General features: G+C 39.1%; 1 protein-coding gene across 1 annotated transcript in view; it reads left to right on the top strand.

Moving 5' to 3' along the window:
- NPSR1 (neuropeptide S receptor 1) overlaps positions 1 to 21237 on the top strand; it is a gene marked incomplete at both ends in the record, with an annotated part of 109414 nt that overhangs the window by 56396 nt on the left and 31781 nt on the right. The window contains 2 exons of the mRNA XM_079711836.1: positions 14190 to 14293; positions 19863 to 19956. Of these exons, the coding sequence (XP_079567962.1) occupies positions 14190 to 14293; positions 19863 to 19956 (198 nt within the window). The remainder of the gene's footprint in view (positions 1 to 14189; positions 14294 to 19862; positions 19957 to 21237) is intronic.

Below are 21237 nucleotides of genomic sequence, written 5' to 3' on the forward strand. Positions count from 1 at the left end.
AATAACTTGCCCAGAGTCATAGTTAGCAAGCGGAGTTCAAACACAGGTCCCTGACTCTTGTACTTTAACCTCTGGTGCGCAGTCTCCATTAGACAGGGCTGGGCGTCCAGGGAAATACAGCATCTCCAAACGCCCGCTCAGTCCAGCCCAACAGCATGGATTGTTCTTTTCCCCATTCATGTCCTAGTTAATCAGATCCTTTTGAACATAAAAGAGAGTGAGATTGGATTTTGGCTAAGGTGAAAGAAGGGAATCTGTCCCATCTGATACCTTCAAACCTCTCCAATATAAGCCAGCAGGAAGCACTTCAGTGCAACCTGCATGGCAATTTAATAATTCCCCAAGAATGCCAGAAGATTTGGTAAAGTCACAAGCAATCTGGATCCACCAGCACTTGGGCATAATGAAAAGAGCAGGAGTCTTAAGTTCTAGAGCAGAGGTCAGCCAGCTTTTTCTGTTAAGGGCCAGATATTAAACATTTTAGGCTTTGGGGGTCATACGGTCTCTGTCTCAACCAACCACCTCTGCCTTTGTAGCATGAAAGCAGTCATGGACAATATGTGACTGAATGGGCATGGCTGTGTTCCAATAGAACTTTAGCTGTGGATACTGAAATTTGAATTTCATATAATTTTCATGTGCCACAGAAAGTTTTTCTTCTCTTGATTTTTTTCAAAAATTAAGACATTTTTAAAGATTCTTTGTCTGAGATAGATGTAAGTCTTTATATTTTATCTTTTTTATTAGAGAATCCTTGATATGAAATTACTGAGTAGAAAAAAATGTTTTTAAAATTCTTGAAAGAAAAAAAAGATTCTTAGTCTGACAGCTGTACAGAAACAGGTGGCAGAGTCTAGAGATCTGGGTTTGAAGCCTGGCTCTACCATTTTATTTCTGTGGCTTTCAAAACATTACTTAAATTCTCCTAGCTTCCTTTCTCTCTGGGGAAATAAGCAGAGCAGGTACCATGCATTCAGGTCCTCCTTTGTGGTAAGCACTGAGATGTACTTTACTTAATTTAATCCTCACAATGACCACAAGAAGCAGAAATTATAGCACTGCCTTTCTTTGGACAGTTACGGTGTTTGTTAGAAAGAGATTATGTACATAATTTTGTCTGCCCTGGACTTCATTGTTTATTGAGGTTCATCCTCATCATATGCAGAAGTCTCTATGTTGGTTCAATGACAGTGTTCCTGCTTCTTCTAAGATTTTGTGTTTTTTTTTTTTTGAGTATCTGTAGTTGTATTGCACTTTAGAGTGAATCGTTTCATCTGAGTAGAATTATTCTATTCAATTAGAAGTACATAAAAGTCCAATTTATACTCCAAATTTCACTGAACCAAAGTTGAATGCACACTCTGCGTGGTCACTAATTCTATTTATGTGCCAAGTAGAGTTTGGCTCAGATACATTCATACAAAACACTGCATTAAATAAGAGAATGTCTGTGAATTGCCTAGCACAATGCCTGGCACAAGGATAGTCTGCCAATATTTGTCCCCATCCTGCTTAAAGACAAGGATCAGAATCAGAGAGCTATTTCTTGGGAAAGGCATCACCTGGAAAGATGAAGCCAAGGCACTTCTTTACTTCCAGGCTCATCTTGTACTCTTCCCAGCCCCAGGCCTGACATCAACCAACTCCAAGGAGCCACGTAGACCAGGATACATTTGAGGGGAAGGGCTACAGGAACTGTGAATGTTCTAGGGACATCAGCTTATATTCTCAATCTAAGCCCAAATATCCTTTCATACTTCAGTGATTCTCAACTAGAAGCAGTCCTTGGGCATTTAGAAACGGTGGGGCATTTGGAGTTATCACAGAGTCCAGGGATGTGAAATTTCCTGTAATGCACAGAGCGGTCTAGCCTAACAGCATGGCTCCACAAACAGCATCCTTGCTAACAAATAGCTATCCAATCCCTGAGCCACTCATCACAGCTCGTCTATCTTGAGTTCTGTTACTTCAAGTATTGGCTTGGTTCTATCCGCCTTGTCAGGCACTCAGTTAACTTAATCACCACCCTCTTCTTAGTGGATGCCAAATGTATTAAATTAACTACCATGCCTTATACCAGATAAAACAGCCAGTCTTTACTGTTGATCTAGTTTAATCAGAGCCTCAACCACTTATTTATCAATTCTTTTCAGAAAACTATCTTCCAGAAATTGGTTATGAGCTCAGAACTTACCTTACAATGAAGCCCCTTTCATTTCCAGTCCATGCAGCACTCGGTCTAGTCATTCAGCCCTATTCATTGCATCACCCCCAATCAGAGGTACTCAGGGTTCACACCAAGCGTTTTACCAAGCAGTTTACATGCATTATCTCATTTAACCTTCATAGCCCTATAAATCACGTACTCTTATTATCATATTTTTACAAAGAACCTGATGTTCAGCATGGTTGGTGACATGCCTAAGATGGCACAGCTATTATGGGCAGAACCAGCATTCAAATCCCTACAGTCAGGCACCAGGACCCATGCTGCATCCACTGCCTATAACATGTAAGACACCCAATAAAATGAGAAATATAAAATAAAATATGAGAGTCATGGAAAATATTAAACTATACAGAGACAACAAAATCAAAAACAAATTTAAGCTTTGAGGTACTACAAAGTTACTGTGACTAAGCATATTTCATTCTGTGCTTCCTAGTAGCCAAAACTAAGGGTAAAAACTCCTCAGATATGATTCCTTCCAGCCTTGAGGGAAATGCACCATAAGATGTTTCCTGAGCATGAACACTGATTCTGTGGAGCCTGTGGATACAGGACTTGGATAAGACTTCAGTAGAATGTTCTCAACAACATCTTTACAGTAAGTGAATCAGTGATTCTCACAGACCTTCAATAGGATCTGAAAGCATGAAGCCTGTTGGAGGACAGAGGAAATGAAAAGTGCCCATTGAACTGAGACGGCATCTTGAGACCAAAAAAACGAGGCAGGAAGCTCCATATACTCAATGGATCAGTTAATTATAGGGTCACTTACAGGATGGGATCAGGTTCAGGCAGACAACGATCCAGAAGCATTCGCAGCTGTAGTCCACACTGATGAGGGGCCACTGAGACAATTTTATAGTTAATCTAGGGTATGGGGGTAGGTGCTTGGGAACAGGACATGCATTCCTAACTTAAGATTTATGGATGGGTAACTAGTCTCATGGGCGTTAGGAATATATCAGCGAAGGTTTTCATTGTTTGGGGATTAACAGAGCATAGAGGCTACCTGGTACTCTATGATTATTAAACAATATATATTAACTACAAAGCCTTTGATGACAGAGAATTGCACAGTACAGTCCTGGGTAGGGTCAGTGAAATAGGATATTTGCTAAGATCTTAGATTATGCAAAAGGGCAGCCATAAAGACCATCCCAAGACAATGAATGATCTTGTGTCCCTTCCTGCCTTACTTCCTGTTGCAAGTTGGATTCTTTGGGAAACAGATGTTAGAATAGAATTAGGCATGCAAAGGTTTTGGGGGAAGTAACACCTATGAAAAGAAAAGGAAAGAAAAAGGAATGGTCAGGAGGACCCATCAAAGCATGATGGCAACCTACCAGATTCTGCCAGCTCATTAAAGTATTCCCATGTTGCATACAAATGACTAGACCCTTCTACCTGCACCTCAGGCACTGGCAGAGCTTGGATTAAGAATAACATGATCTCAAGCTGAGGCAAACCTTGAGAATCTAACAGCTGGAGGATGCCAGTGAACCACACTCCTTGCAGCTCGACAGCAATTTCTTTCCTGAAGAGGGATCTGAGTAGTGTATCTCCATGTCTGCCTCATGTCCCTATGTACAAATTTATACCTGGAGAACCAAATATTTCTTGTTACTATTGACCACTTCCGTCCCAACCTGTTACAACTCAGCTGTCCTTGGGCAAGAGTGCAAAGGGAAAAAAAAAAGATATTCAAAGAACTGTCTCTTGGATAACTGCAAATGGAACTCCCCACCCCTACACTTAGATTGCTAAACATCCCAGGTCATCGATGTCAATTCTTCTTACTAGGAAAACACAATCTCATTAAAAGAGGAAACAAGTTGTCCATTTCCTATATTTATACTGAGTCAATTTGAGTCCAGTGTTGTGCAGTGATGACTGAGTACGACCCTGCCTCAAGAAATTTCCCCTTAAAGTGGAGTGAAGAGGAGAAATAGCAGTGACTCAGTGCCTTATCTTCCCTCATTTCAAGCAAACATTTTCTCTTCCTGAACCTGATGTTTGCAAGTACCAGTGTAAGACTTCTTCACCACTTAGCAATGATCAGTGACCCAGGCTGGCCAGTTGGCCTCATTCAATGAGATTCTTGGCTTTTGAACACAACGGAAGCAAAGGGAATAGGTTTTAGGAGGACTTGGGTTTCCTTAATTACACACATGATTTTTGTTTGGTGGACCAATGGAGAAAGGAAGACATTAGTGGCATTTTATGACTTGTTAAGACTAATTGAAAAATCTCAGGAACAAAGCTTTCTGTGAAGAGAGTGCTCTAATGAGAATGGATGTGATGATTATTTACCTAATTGAGCAGTAATGACTGAGGTACAGGCCACTTTCCTGGGATTAATAAAGAGCTGGGGAGTTGACAGTTTAGGCCATTAAGCTCAGCTAGTACTTAATCTTGGTGAAGGGCACAGTGCCAGAATCATATTAGTATTGTAAAATGAGCCCAAAACTTAGAGACACAATAACTTAGTTTTTTGAGAAATAATTTTAATTGGCAGTTGAGCACCCGATGTCAGTTTGGGCAATGCAAGTTCTATCATTAAAAATCTTTCACATAATGTCGTGAAATCTTGTTTCATTTAGAGTGTTCTCAAGCATATGGTTGTAAAAAAAGAAAAGTGGGAGAGAGTGGGATCCTTAGCAATATCAAAAATAGTTTCTTGTGCAACTGCAAGCAAATAAACTATTATCACCTCCTCTGCTTTAAAAACAAAACAAACAACACTAAAGACATTGAATTGAGCTAGAAGCATCATAAACCCTGAAGATTCACAGTTGAAATTGTTACCCAGAGTGTCCCTACAGTAAAAACCAGAGCACCTCTCATCCATAACCCATAGTTGGAGCTAAAAGGATCTTACATGATCAGAAATGTTGATGTTATAAAAATTGTGTTTGTATTCAATAGCCCCTTATCCAGTGCAACGAATGTTCATGTACTACTCACTTACCAAGAAAAAGAGTTACTCAGCTTGCTAGGTGTTCAATGTTCCTATAGTTCTGCTCTGCATGGGTAAGTTCAAACATCAACTCAGAGCAAGTAGAAATCTAAGAAATGGAGCTTCAACTTGCTCTCTATGCAGAGTGAATCCTACCCTGGTAGCCTTGCATTTTCAAGACGTTTGCAAATCTGTTTTATAAGCCAACATTTCCTTCTTTATCTAGCAAGCACTGAGTATCTTGCAAGACACCATAAAAAGGGATGAGACTATAAACATGAGTAAGACACAGTCACTGTGGTCTTGCAACCTAGCCGAGATCTTAGAATCGAGAGAGCTCTTTTAGAAATCTGCTGAGGGATCAAAATTTCCAATCATGTTCTTCCTTCCAGCATCTGGATTCTGTAATCATTATCTTAATCTACATTGAAGGAGATCGTTAATGTGGCTCAGTCTGCTCTGTGGCACCACCTCTGCTGCAGCCAGCCAATCAAGCAATGGCAGTAATAATGTAGTCATTCACTGAGTGGAAAGTTACCAAGCTCTTACCACTAAATAAGACAATGTTAGGGTCCGGAGACGTGAAGGTGAATAAAAAAAGCTCTATCCTCCCACAGTATAGTGGAATTAGAAAGAAATTTTTAAAACGTTAATGTGTTACAGGTACTTCGATAGTAGGGCAGGGAGAAGCCCAGAAGAGAGAATCAGCCAATCTCAGTAGTCTTCAGGAAGAAGAAAAGAAAAGGCATTATAAAGGAGGTAACATTGTACTAAACCTAAAAAAAGTTAGGAGATATCCTTCAGGTAGAGGTGCATAAAGAACCTCCTAAGTCAAGGGACCAACATAGAGAAAGGGGCTGGCAGAGGGAACAGCTGGGGATGGTCAAGGGAGTAAGGGCTTCCCAGTAGAAGCTCTCTCAGCTACATCTTAAGTGCCTCACTGGATTAACTAACACTTCCACTCTTTCTGCAAACTAGCAGAAAACACCCTGACTAACTAGCATCCATGACAAGATGGATGGACCCTAATGAGCCTGTCCATTTCTGCTTCCACCTCTTGGGTTATTTGAGTCACAGATGTTTGTTTCCAGTCAGTTTATGCCAGTTGTACTCATTACTGAAATTATATAATTAACATAAACAACATTGAAGAGTTGTTGTTTCTGTGAAAATTAAGTTGGATACTTTGAAAAGACTTGACTTTTTATTTTTACTGAGTCACTAAAAGAAGTTGCAATAGAATTAAGCCCGGAGAATGGAACTATAAAAGAATGAAGGAGGATTATAAAAAATCCCTACAATGAGATTCTGTCTCAAATTGCTTTGCTGATATCTCTAGTTCTCATTCTAATCTAAAGAAACCAGAACTGGCAATCATAAAAAATGCATTATGCACACAAAAAATTGATTTTATGCACATAAAATCAAATAAAAGTCTTGGCCCTATGTTAAAGAAAAGACAAATAAATGTCCGTGAATGTTTTACGTTAAGATATTTTAAGGGCTTCCCTGGTGGCACAGTGGTTAAGAATCCGCCTGCCAATTCAGAGGACATGGGTTCGAGCCCTGGTCTGGGAAGATCCCACATGCCACGGAGCAACTAAGCCCATGAGCCACAACTACTGAGCCTGTGCTCTAGAGCCCGCGAGCCACAACTACTGAGCCCACGTGCTGCAACTACTGAAGCCCGCCCGCTTAGAGCCCGTGCTCCGCAACAAGAGAAGCCACCACAATGAGAAGCCCGTGCACCACAACAAAGAGCAGCCCCCGCTCACCGCAACTAGAGAAAGCCCGTGCACAGCAACAAAGACCCAACGCAGCCAAAAATAAATAAATAAATAATTTTTTAAAAAAAGATATTTTAAGATGAGTTTGTGGGTGTGCTTCCTTTTTTAACCAATGTTTTGACCAACTAACTGGATGTCACTATTAATGTGCTGGTTGAAAGGGTTTCTCTTGAAGTATAAATTTAGGATAGGATGAGAAAAGATCACACTGAAGAGAAAGGCAGGAAGGATCCCAAAGTCACAACAGGGCATTTGGAGTTTATTCTGTAGACCAGGGGTTGGCAAACTACAGCCCACAGGCCAATTTCAGCCCAAAGCCCATTTTTATAAATAAAGTTTTATTGGGACACAGCCATGCCCATTCGGTTAGAGGAGTGCCCATGGCTGCTTCCACACTGCAATGGCAGAATTGAGGAGTTGTTATAGAGACGGTGTGCAGGTATACAGGAAGGTTTAGGCCATGCCTGCAGGAAAGGCATGAAATGCTGCCCTCCTGCCAGTCACTTCTCTTAATAAAAACCCTAGGCCACCGTGGGACCAAATTCTATTGCCTCCAAAGCACAGAGAAGGGCAGAGAAACATTAAAAACCCTCAGTTTTGGGGATGGAGGTATAAAGCAGCTGGTCCAGGATACTATACCAATGCCATTAGAAGTCTCCTACCACTAGAGGAAGAGATTGAAACTCTCTCCCACACACGACCCACCACAGATACAAGGCAGGAGTTTGATTGCCATGGGAGGGAGGAATTGGAACACTGAAAATGTCCCAGCCCCAAGGCCCAGGTGCACAGGTCTATGTGAGACTGAGGCTGAGCCAGGACAAAACGGAGCATTACAACCACCAGTTTAGCAAGCATTGCATAGTAAATAGTAACAGTGCTACAGGAATAGAGATGCATCTGAAAGCCAAGAGTGCAGCATTAAACCCTCCAGCACCCCAGCTCCCACCATAACAGAGAATCCAAAGAGGAATCTGAAGCCTGTACAGGGTGAGGATGACCATAGCAACAATGTCATTAACCATTAGGGAAATGCACATTGAAGCCATAATGAGAGACCACTACACACATTGTCAAATGACTGAAAGAAAACATACAGACAATACCAAGTGCTGATAAGGATGCAGAAGCACTGAATCATACTTTTTCGGTGAGCATCACTATGGTGCAGCAACTCCAGAAAACTGTTGAGCAGTTTCTTATGAAAGGCCATACTTACCCTATGGCCCAACAGTCTACTCCTGAGCTTTTACCCTGAGGACATGAAACCTTATGTTCACACAAAATCTTAGGAAACCTGGAAGCAACCCAAACAGAGTGAGCTTATCCTCCTGTATTTGCAGGAGGCACCACCATCTACCAGGGCCATGTAAGCCAGCACCTTAACATTGGGTTGGCCCGAAAGTTTGTCTGGGTTTTTCCGTAAGATGGTACAAAAAACCCGAATGAAATTTTTGGCCAACTCAATACTTTGTCAACTACTCCCTCTACCTCACCTTTAAAACAACTAATAGTCACCAAATCCTTCTTATTTTACCTTATAAAATATATGTCAACTTTGCATCTTTCTCTATATTTTTACTCCAATTTGACATATACTAGGTACCAGTGATCTCTTTTTTTTTAACATCTTTATTGGAATATAATTGCTTTACAATGGTGTGTTAGTTTCTGCTGTATAACAAAGTGAATCAGTTATACATATATCCCCGTATCTCTTCCCTCTTGGGTCACCCTCCCTCCCACCCTCCCTATCCCACCTGTCTAGGTGGTCACAAAGCACAGAGCTGATCTACCTGTGCTCTGCGGCTGCTTCCCACTAGCTATCTATTTTACATTTGGTAATGTATATATGTCCATGCCACTCTCTCACTTTGTCCCAGCTTACTCCTCCCCCTCCCCATATCCTCAAGTCCATTCTCTAGTAGGTCTGCGTCTTTATTTCCGTCTTGCCCCTAGGTTCTTCATGACCTTTTTTTTTTCTTAGATTGCATATATATATGTTAGCATACGGTATTTGTTTTTCTCTTTCTGACTTACTTCACTCTGTATGACAGACTCTAGGTCCAACCACCTCACTACAAATAACTCAATTTCGTTCTTTTTATGGCTGAGTAATATTCCATTGTATGTATGTGCCACATCTTCTTTATCCATTCATCTGTTGATGGACACTTAGGTTGCTTCCATGTCCTGGCTATTGTAAATAGAGCTGCAATGAACATTGCAGTACATGACTCTTTGTGAATTATGGTTTTCTCAGGGCATATGCCCAGTAGTGGGATTGCTGGGTCATATGGTAGTTCTATTTTTAGTTTTTTAAGGAACCTCCATACTGTTCTCCATAGTGGCTGTATCAATTTACATTCGCACCAACAGTGCAAGAGGGTTCCCTTTTCTCCACACCCTCTCCAACATTTATTGTTTGTAGATTTCTTGATGATGGCCATTCTGACCGGTGTGAGGTGATACCTCATTATAGTTTTGATTTACATTTCTCTAATGATTAATGATGTTGAGCATTCTTTCATGTGTCTGTTGGCAATCTGTACATCTCCTTTGGAGAAATGTCTATTTAGGTCTTCTGCCCATTTTTGGATTGGGTTGTTTGTTTTTTTGATATTGAGCTGCATGAGCTGTTTGTAAATTTTGGAGATTAATCCTTTGTCAGTTGCTTCATTTGCAAATATTTTCTCCCATTCTGAGGGTTGTATTTTTGTCTTGTTTATGGTTTCCTTTGCTGCGCAAAAGCTTTTAAGTTACATTAGGTCCCATTTGTTTATTTTTCTTTTTATTTCCATTTCTCTAGGAGGTGGATCAAAAAGGATCTTGCTGTGATTTATGTCATGGAGTGTTCTGCCTATGTTTTCCTCTAAGAGTTTAATAGTGTCTGGCCTTACATTTAGGTTTTTAATCCATTTTGAGTTTATTTTTGTGTATGGTGTTAGGGAGTGTTCTAATTTCATTCTTTTACATGTAGCTGTCCAGTTTTCCCAGCACCACTTATTGAAGAATCTGTCTTTTATCCACTGTATATTCTTGCCTCCTTTATCAAGATAAGGTGACCATATTGTGTGGGTTTATCTTTGGGCTTTCTATCTTGTTCCATTGATCTATATTTCTGTTTTTGTGCCAGTACCATATTGTCTTGATTACTGTAGCTTTGTCATATAGTCTGAAGTCAGGGAGCCTGATTCCTCCAGCTCTGTTTTTCTTTCTCAAGATTGCTTTGGCTATTCGGGGTCTTTTGTGTTTCCATACAAACTGTGAGATTTTTTTCTAGTTCTGTGAAAAATGCCAGTGTAGTCTGATAGGGATTGCATTGAGTCTGTAGACTGCTTTGGGTAGTATAGTCATTTTCACAGTGTTGACTCTTCCAATCCAAGAACATGGTATATCTCTCCGTCTATTTGTATCATCTTTAATTTCTTTCATCAGTGTCTTATAATTTTCTGCATACAGGTCTTTTGTCTTCTTAGGTAGGTTTGTTCCTAGATATTTTACTCTTTTTGTTGCAGTGGTAAATGGGAGTGTTTTCTTGATTTCACTTTCAGATTTTTCACCATTAGTGTATAGGAATGCAAGAGATTTCTGTGTATTAATTTTGTATCCTGCTACTTTACCAAATTCATTGATCAGCTCTACTAGTTTTCTGGTAGCATCTTTAGGATTCTCTATGTATAGTATCATGTCATCTGCAAACAGTGACAGCTTTACTTCTTCTTTTCCGATTTGGATTCCTTTTATTTCTTTTTCTTCTCTGATTGCTGTGGCTAAAACTTCCAAAACTATGTTGAATAATAGTGGTGAGAGTGGGTAACCTTGTCTTGTTCCTGATCTTAGTGGAAATGGTTTCAGTTTTTCACCATTGAGGATGATGTTAGCTGTGGGTTTGTCATATGTGGCCTTTATCATGTTGAGGTAAGTTCCCTCTATGCCTACTTTCTGCAGGGTTTTTATCATAAATGGGTGTTGAATTTTGTCGAAAGCTTTCTGTGCATCTGTTGAGATGATCATATGGTTTTTCTCTTTCAATTTGTTTATATGGTGTTTCACATTGATTGATTTGCGTATATTGAAGAATCCTTGCATTCCTGGGATAAACCCCACTTGATCATGGTGTATGATCCTTTTAATGTGCTGTTGGATTCTGTTTGCCAGTATTTTGTTGAGGATTTTTGCATCTATGTTCATCAGTGATATTGGCCTGTAGTTTTCTTTCTTTGTGACATCTTTGTCTGGTTTTGGTATCAGGGTGATGGTGGTCTCGTACAATGAGTTTGGGAGTGTCCTCCCTCTGCTATATTTTGGAAGAGTTTGAGAAGGATAGGTGTTAGCTCTTCTCTAAATGTTTGATAGAATTCGCCTGTGAAGCCATCTGGTCCTGGGCTTTTGTTTGTTGGACGATTTTTAATCACTGAAATCTCAATTTCAGTACTTGTGATTGGTCTGTTCATATTTTCTATTTCTTCCTGGTTCAGTCTCGGAAGGCTGTGCATTTCTAAGAATTTGTCCATTTCTTCCAGGTTGTCCATTTCGTTGGCATATAGTTGCTTGTAGTAATCTCTCATGATCCTTTGTATTTCTGCAGTGTCAGTTGTTACTTCTCCCTTTCCATTTCTAATTCTATTGATCTGCGTCTTCTCCCTTTTTTTTTTTTTGATGAGTCTGGCTAATGGTTTATCAATTTTGTTTATCTTCTCAAAGAACCAGCTTTTAATTTTATTGATCTTTGCTATAGTTTCCTTCATTTCTTTTTCATTTATTTCTGATCTGATCTTTATGATTTCTTTCCTTCTGCTAACTTTGGGGTTTTTTTTGTTCTTCTTTCTCTAATTGCTTTAGGTGTAAGGTTAGGTTGTTTATTTGAGATGTTTCTTGTTTCTTAAGGTAGGATTGTATTGCTATAAACTCCCCTCTTAGAACTGCTTTTGCTGCATCCCATAGGTTTTGGGTCATCATGTTTTCATTGTCATGATCTCTTTCTTGAACTTCTGCACAGTTCCCTAACAAATCTAAATGGTAATTCCAGTACTGAAACTACCAAACAGATCTCCCCCTCCCTCCCCAACACAACCACTACAGTAACTAAAGAAATCTATTTAAAACATGTCTGAGTGCATAAACTTTTAATTGTTCCCTCAGTATATGAAAAAACAAAAGCTCCTTTAATTGGCACATAAGATCCTAAAATCCCTGGATTCTTGTCTCTCCACGCCCATTTCTTGCCACTTTCAAGCACCTATTTTATGCTTCAACAAATTGTTGTTGTTTCATATGCACACGCCATTTAATTTCTCATCTCACTTTGTCTCACCTCCATAACTTTGTTCATGCTGTCATCTGTGCCATAATCAATGTCCTTCCCTCCCTTTTCCCCTGATCTATCCTTACTGACCCTTCAGGGTTCAGCTCAGGTGTCATCTCATTTTGACTTCTCCCCACTCCAACCATATTCAGGCTCGGACTGGGAACCCACAAGAACCTGTCAAAGGAACACTAAAGCCTGCCGGGAGCTGGTTTTGGCTTTTCTGAGTGTAACAGTTTCCTAGAATCATTCACAGAAGAAATTTTAAAAAGCAAGAGTACATGGAAATGATTAAGCCTTTAAAGTGTACACTTTGTTCCTAAGGTCCTGTTAATTACCATTTAGGAAAGGCTTATTTGCATTGTCCTCAATTACTTAGGCAACTAAATAGTTTTTACCAATCAGATTGAGCAGCATTTGCTTAATAACAAATAACAAATGCAGTGGCACAGTCTATTGACAGTCTCCTCCCAGAGATGGGCTTATTTAAGCTTGAGCTCCAGGGGCAAAGTTTTTTTACTGGATTACATTATAATTGTTCATAGAGCCACTTAGATCTAGAGAAACATAAGCTTGGGGGTTTTTTCCTCATTAGTTTTAAATTAAGGAATAAGTAAACCATAAGAGCATATCCAAGTAACTCCAATGTCCATTCCACTCATTCAATGAGTCCACATCTGCCATGAAAAGCTCTGTAAAATTCCTATTTGATCAAATCACAAGCCCACAACTCTGAAGACCCTGTTCTCATCTGACCTTCTCAGTTAGAACTTCTCTGACTACCCAGAACTGCCATGAGATTTCTCTCCTCCAATTTTTCTGACAATTTTCTGGTAGTTCTCGTGTGCTTGCCAATGCTTCTAATTGTTGTTACTTATAGAGAAACAAAAAGGAAGAGACAGGCAGAACACTGGTGTTCAATATAAAAATGCCAGCTGGGGACTTGGCAAGAGGCAGGCAACACCAGATCGTGGAAGGCTTTGATGCTAAACTAGGGGCTCAGACTTCACCCTATTAATGGTGAAGATCCAGAAAGGGAAGATTTACTCTCCTGCCTTTCAGGTTCTTGACAAAGTGTTATAACTCATCTCCCAAGAAAGTGACCCTAAGTCAGTGAATCAGTCTTAAGTTCCAGTCCTATTCATCAATCAGCAGAGAATCCCTGAAGCACTGTTTTGAGAAAGATTGTGGATCACATAATCAATTAAAGATATTTGTCATGGGGGTGGGGGGAGAAGGAACATCTAGGCATATAGCATATTTTACCATAGCTTCTGGAGACATCCGTACAACTTATATAGTCTGTAACTATAGAAATGAGCACAAAATCTCTAACCTTGGTCTCATATCTTGGCCTCAATTCCTCTGTAGTTTAACCAACTAAGTCAATGAAATTGATAAATCATGCACTTGACTTTTTCCAAAGGTGGATTTGAAAGGGGAAAGAAGAAGAAAGCAGAGGAACCTGGGGAAGGGGGCCATACCTCGATGTAGGGAGGTAACGAGAGGTCCAAGTTGTAAAATGATGGGTGCGGAAAGGGAAATTTTGAGGGGCTTCATGAGAATAAATATTTTCCTTTTCTCAATTTTGCCCTTTATTGATCCTCACACAGTCTTTGTTTTAGTACAGGTCTAAACACCTTTAATACTCCTCTCCTCTGATTTAAAAGGTCAACTCTGTGATTAATATAATTCCTCTTTAGTCATAACAGAACTCCTGCCTAAGGAGCTACATCTGAGTGGCAAGAGGCTCTAGTAATAAAGTAACTCCTGCCTTGTCTTACATTCCCTCAATGGCCACCTAACAAATCAGGAAAAAAAAAAAATCTCCCCAGGAATTCATTTCTACTGTAGCATAGCTGCAAATTTGAAAGAGGCTGAAATCAACCACTTGTGTGTTTTTGTTAGACTCTTTCACAGGACTGGTTAACATCTTGACAGGTATCATTTGGAGATTCACTGGAGACTTCACGGCACCTGATCTGGTTTGCCGAGTAGTCCGCTATTTGCAGGTATGTAGCACCTTCCAAATGTGATGAGACAAACTGACACCAAAATTAGTTCTTGGATTCTTCACAAGGAGTATAATATAAAACCCTGCACTCTGATGCAACAAACTGCTCACTTCTTCCTAGTTGAAAGGAGAAGCAAAATTTCTAAGATTTTTTTCATGGTTTTTTTTTTTTTTGGTTGTTAAAAATAATACCTATATAAAGAAAATACAAATAAGAAACAATAAGAACATAAACATTCATATTTCATATGAATTCATATTTCAAGCATTAGGTAAAATTTCTGGGTTACTATTCCTTTTGACATATTCTGGCTGTCTTAGTCCATTTGCTATAACAAAAATACCACAGAGTAGGTGGCTTATAAAAAATAAACATTTATTTCTCACAGTTCTGGCAGCTGGAAATCCAAGATCAGTGTGCCAGCATGGTCAGGTGAGGGCCACCTTCCAGACTGCAGACTTCTCATTATTTCCTCATACACTATGACCAAGTGGGGTTTATTCCAGGTATGCAAGGCCAGTCCAACATTCAAAATTCAATTGATGTAATTCATAACAACAAAAGGTAAGAAAAGATTATATGATCATATCAATAGATACAGAAAAAGCATTTGACAAAATCCAATACCCACTCATGATAAAAACTCTCAGAAAACTATGCATAGTGAAAAGCTTCCTCAACTTGATAACAAACATTTACAAAAAACCTACAACTAACCTCATACTTAATGGTGAGAAACTAGAAGCTTTCCTCTTAAGATTGGAAACAAGGCAAGGATGTCTCCTCTCAACACTCTTATCCAGCATCATACTGGAAGTTCCAACTAATTCAAAAGAACTAGAAAAAGAAATAAAAGGTACATAGGTTGGGAAAGATGAAATAAAGACATCTTTGTTCACAGATGACAAGTTTGTCTATATAGACAAGTGAAAAATAGCAAGGTTGCAGAATACAAGGTTAATATACAGAAGCCAGTTGTTTTTTCATATACCAGCAATAAACAATTTGAAGTTAAAGTTAAAAACACAGTACCATTTATGTTAGCACCAGATATATGAAACATTTAGGTATAAATCTAACAAAATATATGCAAGATCAATATGAAGAAAACTGGAAAAACTCTGTTTAAAAAAAATCAAACAATATCTTAAAATGTATAGATATTCCATGTTCATAGATAGGGAGGCTCACTATTGTTAAGATGTTAATTCTTCCCAATGTGATTTATAAATTCAATGCAATCCCAATCAAAATCCCACCAAGTTACTTTACAGATATGGACAAATGCTGAAGTTTAAGGCAAACGACACAGAATGGCAGATACAATATTGAAAAAGAAGAACATGGTTGGAAGGTTGACACTATCTGATTTCAAGAATTACTATAAAGCTACAGAAATCAAGACAGCATGATATTGGAAAAGAATCAACAAACAGATCAATAGAACAGACAGCCCAGAAACATATACACACAAAATGTCTAACTGATCTTTGACAAAGGAGCAAAGACAATTCAATGGAGAAAGGATAGCCTGTTTAAGAAATACGGCTGGAGTCATTGGAAATCCACTTGCAAAAATAAATAAATAAGAATCCAACCAACTTTACACATTTCACAAAAACTAACTAAATATGGACCACAGACTGGAATGAAATATGCAGTACTATAAAACTACTAGAAGATAACATAGGAGAAAATCTAGGGGACTTTGGGTCTTTCAATGATTTTTTTAGATACAACATCAAAAGCACAATCCATAAAAGAAAAAATTGAAAGTTGGGGTTTATGAAAATTTAAAATTTATTCTCTGCAAAAGACACTGTCAAGAGACTGGAAAAACAAGGCACAGATGGGAAAAAACATGCAAAACATATATTTGATAAAGAATTTATATCCAAAATATACAACGAATTCCTAAGACTCAACAATAAGAAAACAAACAACCCTCTTCAAAATGGGCAAAAGAACTGAACAGACACTTCAGCAAAGAAGACACACAGATAACAAACAAGCATATGAAAAGAAGTTCAACATTACATGGCATTAGGGAATTAAAAAGTAAAACAACAATGAGATACCACTACACACCTATTAGAATGGCTAAAAAAATTTTAATTGACGATATGAAATGGTACTGAGAATGTGTAGCTACAGGAGGTCTCATTCATTTCTTGTGGGAATGCAAAATGGTACACTTTAGAAGACAGTTTCGTAGTTTCTTATAAAATTGAACATACTCTTTTTTTTTTTTTTTTTTTTTGGTACGCGGGCCTCTCACTGTTGTGGCCTCTCCCGTTGCGGAGCACAGGCTCTGGATGCGCAGGCTCGGCGGCCATGGCTCACGGGCCCAGCCGCTCCGCGGCATGTGGGATCCTCCCAGACCGGGGCACGAACCCGTGTCCCCTGCATCAGCAGGCGGACTCTCAACCACTGCGCCACCAGGGAAGCCCTGAACATACTCTTACCATACGATTTAGCAATTGTGCTCCTAGGTATTTACCTAATTGAGTTGACAACTTATATCCACACGAAAGCCTGCACAAGAATGTTTATAGCAGTTTTATTCATAATTGCCAGAAACTAAAAGTAAGATACCCCTCAAAAGCTGAATGGATAAATAAACCAAAATGAGCTATCAAGCCATGAAAAGTCATGGAGGAATCTTAAACGCACATTGCTAGGTGAAAGAAGCCAGTCTAAAAAGATTACTTTTGTATGATTACAACTACATGACATTGGAAAAGGAAAAACATGGAGACAGTAAAAAGATCAGTGGTTGCCAGGGATTTGGAGGGATTGAATAGATAAAGCACAAGGGATTTTTAGGACACTGAAACTCTTCTGCATGATACTGTAATAATGGATAAATGACATTATGCATTTGTCAAAACCCATGGAACTGTACAACACAAAGAGCGAATCTCAATATAAACCTTGGACTTTAGTTAATAATAATGTATCAATATTGGATCATCAATTAAAAAAAAATGACCACACTAATGTAAGATGTTAATAAGAGGAGAAAGTGCGGGGAAGGGGGGCTAATATGGAAACTCTGTCTTATCTGCTCAATTTTTTCTGTAAAAGTAAAATTGTTCTAAAAAATAAAGTATATTGACTTTTTTTTAAAGTCAGTCCAGAGATTCTACTTTAAATGAATCCAATCTGGCATTTTTCTAAATAAAAAATTTTAAGTTTTCTGCATTTAAGTCTCACTTTTCTGCAAGAATATATATATTTTTTTGGTTTCATATTTCCTAGGTCATTTTTGTCAGAATTGAGGGTGGGGTAGTGAGAATTTAGACATATGTCCTCAAGCTGCCATCTGTTCTACAAATGGTATCCCATATGTTGTTGACGTGTAGAATTTTCATTGTTGACATTTATGAATTGACTATAATTATACTTTAATTTCCTTCTTGACTCAAGTTAATTATAAGGGTGTTTAAATTTCCAAGTGGTATTTTTAAAAAAAGAAGGTACTAATTTCAGCTTTTACTGTTTGTTGTTTTAGATATGTGAATTGTATAAATTCCACTTTTTGGAATCTATTGAGGGTTTTTCTTCTTGGTAGTTTAATTTATGAATAATTTTTGAAATATTGCCTAGATATTTTACAATAATGTGTATTATTCTTACAGTTTGTTTAATTATTTCTACCTATGTATTATTGTGTTTTTTTCCTCTGTAGAACTTTGAACATCTTAGTTATATATTTAGTGTTATGTTACTTGTTACATTTAGGTTTATTAATATTCTATTGCCATTGTATCTTGTATCTATTATCACTATAAATAATCCCTATTCCATGTAGTGTTATTTGCTTTGAATTTAATTTGTCTAACAGTAGTACTGTAATGAATGCCTTCTTTTAGTTTTCAGTTGCTCAGTATACCTTTGGCCATCACTCTATTTTTTTTTTTAACATCTTTATTGAGGTATAATTGCTTTACATTGTTGTGTTAGTTGCTGTTATATAACAAAGTGAATCAGCTATACATATACATATATCCCCATATCCCCTCCCTCTTGCATCTCCCTCCCACCCTGCCTAGATGTTTGAAGACTCCTGAAGTTAAATACTCTTTTTGACTGTGTCTCAAAATAGACCTCTTTTTATTGACTTTGCCTGCTCCTCTGGGCACTCTACTGTGACCTTTCCTCCTGCTTCAGATTCTGGACTTGTGGGAGCCATCTCACGCAACACAGCCGCGGATGCCGCCGTTCTTATGACCGTCTCATCACAACATTCTGCCCTTGGGAGCGCTCTTTCCCATCCTTCTCTGATGCCATCTCCTCAACTGAGTGTGGCCAGCCTTAACAATTCTGAATTCATGGATCCCACATAAAAATCCCAGTTTTCTCTAAGGAGACAGTCATCTTATTTTTGTTGTTGTAAAATTTGGCCATCATTTATCTCTCTGACCGTTCATCACCTTTTTAGCAAGACAAGAATTTCTTCTTATATCCCTCAGGGGAGCCTTCAATCTCTGATCAGTCTCCAGAACGCCCTCCCTATGGCACCTTCTACAACACTGATGCTGGGATGCATCTGTGGTAGTGTTACAGAGATAAAAATAATAAAGAACAACTATGTAGTTGATCGTTGTTTGTCTGAGCCAGGGAATGAACAAAAAGATACAAATTCAGACAAAGGTTACTACCAAAGTCATGTTATTTCTATTTCATCTTAGAAGAAATTCAGACATTCACCCTTAGATTTCACTCTTCGAGTTACTTTTCTACCACTCTGAATTTGACCCAAAGTTTACAAAGCAGTGATATGGCTAGACTCCTGGTAGAAATGAGGCTCAAAGTTATTTGAAAATTTTCCACCCTGATCATCCTTTCAGGGGTATTTCATTTAATTACCTTTTGAGTATGCCCTTCACAGAAGAGATATTAACCTCTTATATCCCAATTTCCTTCTCTGCAATGTATGCAAATATCACTAAAGGGCATGGATAAGCTTAATAAAAGAGAGGGTGGGATGGAAGAAGAGGGAACCCAAGGGCTGACCCTAGTGAACAGCTCTGCTGCAGAAGTGGATGAGGAAGGGGAGCTCTGAGAGTGTCAGCACAGATGGTGATAAATGATTCAAAACAGCACATGGGCTCCCTGAAGCCAGATCCCTTCTATCATCTCTCAACAACTCACATTGATAAAAGGCAAATGAATGTTTGTTTCTAATTATTCTGGAATGTCAATTGTGGCAGAGAAAATTAGTTTAGCTTTAAAAGTCAATTACAAACACATGTACCACGCAAATGTCAAGAGGGACTGATCCTTGGAGAAATGCAGCGTCTCCAAAAACCCAAGTGAATGAGTGAGCAAGCGAGAGCTGGAAGCACTCTCACCTGTCACAGCCAGCAGTGCAAATCCCAGCACCAAGAACAGCAATCTTCTTCCTGACATGGGAGTCAGTCATTCCTGTCTATACTCCAAACGTCATCCATCCCTTGGTTCAGTGCCAAGGTTTCTAAATAGCACAAAATGCTCTTCTTTCCATGATGTGCATTTCCTCACCTCTGTGAGGCCACTCACCTCCTCTCATTTCTGTCTTCAGGTTGTGCTGCTCCATGCCTCTACCTATGTCCTGGTGTCCCTCAGCATAGACAGGTACCATGCCATCGTCTACCCCATGAAGTTCCTGCAAGGAGGTGAGCTGGCTCAAACAAGTACGATCCTTGAGTGAGGGTTTTCACTAATATTATCCTCTTAGTAATGGTCTTTTCCTCCCCCTTTCTTCTCTTCCACTTCCTCCCCAACTTCATGAGTCTGATTGTCCAAAAAGATGTAGAAAAGAAAGTTTGGGTGCCTGGGAAAATGCTGATGGCTTCTATGGATGGCCAAGAGCCACTAGGAAAGGTGCTTTGCTGGGCCTACTTTGTGACCAATTACCTTGACGCTGACGCTGCCAGGTTTGTTTGTTTGTTTTTTAAGAGCAGTGTCATCACGCATACCTATCCAAACTAATGAACACTCCCACTTCTACTTGCTTATTTTCCAGAAACAAGCACCTTGCCCTCCTTACCCTATAACCATGGAAACAATTGGAAAGATGTTTTACTTTATAATTATAATAGAAACAAGGAAAACCCTCTTATATCCAGAGATAGCAAAGAATCCCTGAAAGAAAGAAGCAGGTGGGTCAGAGGGAAGGCTGAAACCACACAACCCACAATACACACAGATGATGATGCAGCAATATGGCAGAGGTCTTCCTAAATAGATTGTGTAAATGTCCAGAGCAAGAAGGACTCAAGGAAACTGGCAGGATGATTCCCGGAGTACAATGAGGACATTTAATCACAGCACTTCTCCCTTCCCACTGCTCTTCCCCTTCCCAGGCGTGCAGGGGGGATGGAGGTCCTTGCTTCCAAGTAGTGGAGATATTGGATTTGGAGAAACAAGAGTGGGGCCCTGGGAAGCAATGACAGCTTGGAGGGATGGTGGGTACCTAGTCACAGGACTAATTGTCCATTACTCCACCCACAGGCAGAGCCCACTTACCTCTTTGACCCCCAAAAGCAAATAAGAAGCCAACATACTACACTTTCCCAAGCAGGCTGTGAAAATGATAAAATGAAGAACCTAATAGGAAACCTTGCCTACAAAAATGAGGTGCAATCAAATATCACAAAAAATGTGACAAAAGCCAAACTGTGGAAAATAGATAATACGTTTAAAATACGATTCTGCAGGATTTACAGCTAAGGAAGCAAAATTAATAGAGCAAGCAGAACTTTAGAATAAGTAGAATTAATGTCATCAGATACTACTAAATACATCAGGCAGTACTGACACAGATACTTTGAATGGCAACTTAATAATATCTAATAAAATATAAAATGTGCAGCCTTTTGACAGAAATTCTACTTCTTGGTATCTTCTCTGGACAAATACTCACATGTGTGCATGCACACGCATGTGTTGTGTGT

Source organism: Hyperoodon ampullatus, assembly GCF_949752795.1.
Source record: "Hyperoodon ampullatus genome assembly, chromosome: 9".
Lineage (NCBI taxonomy): Eukaryota > Metazoa > Chordata > Mammalia > Artiodactyla > Ziphiidae > Hyperoodon > Hyperoodon ampullatus.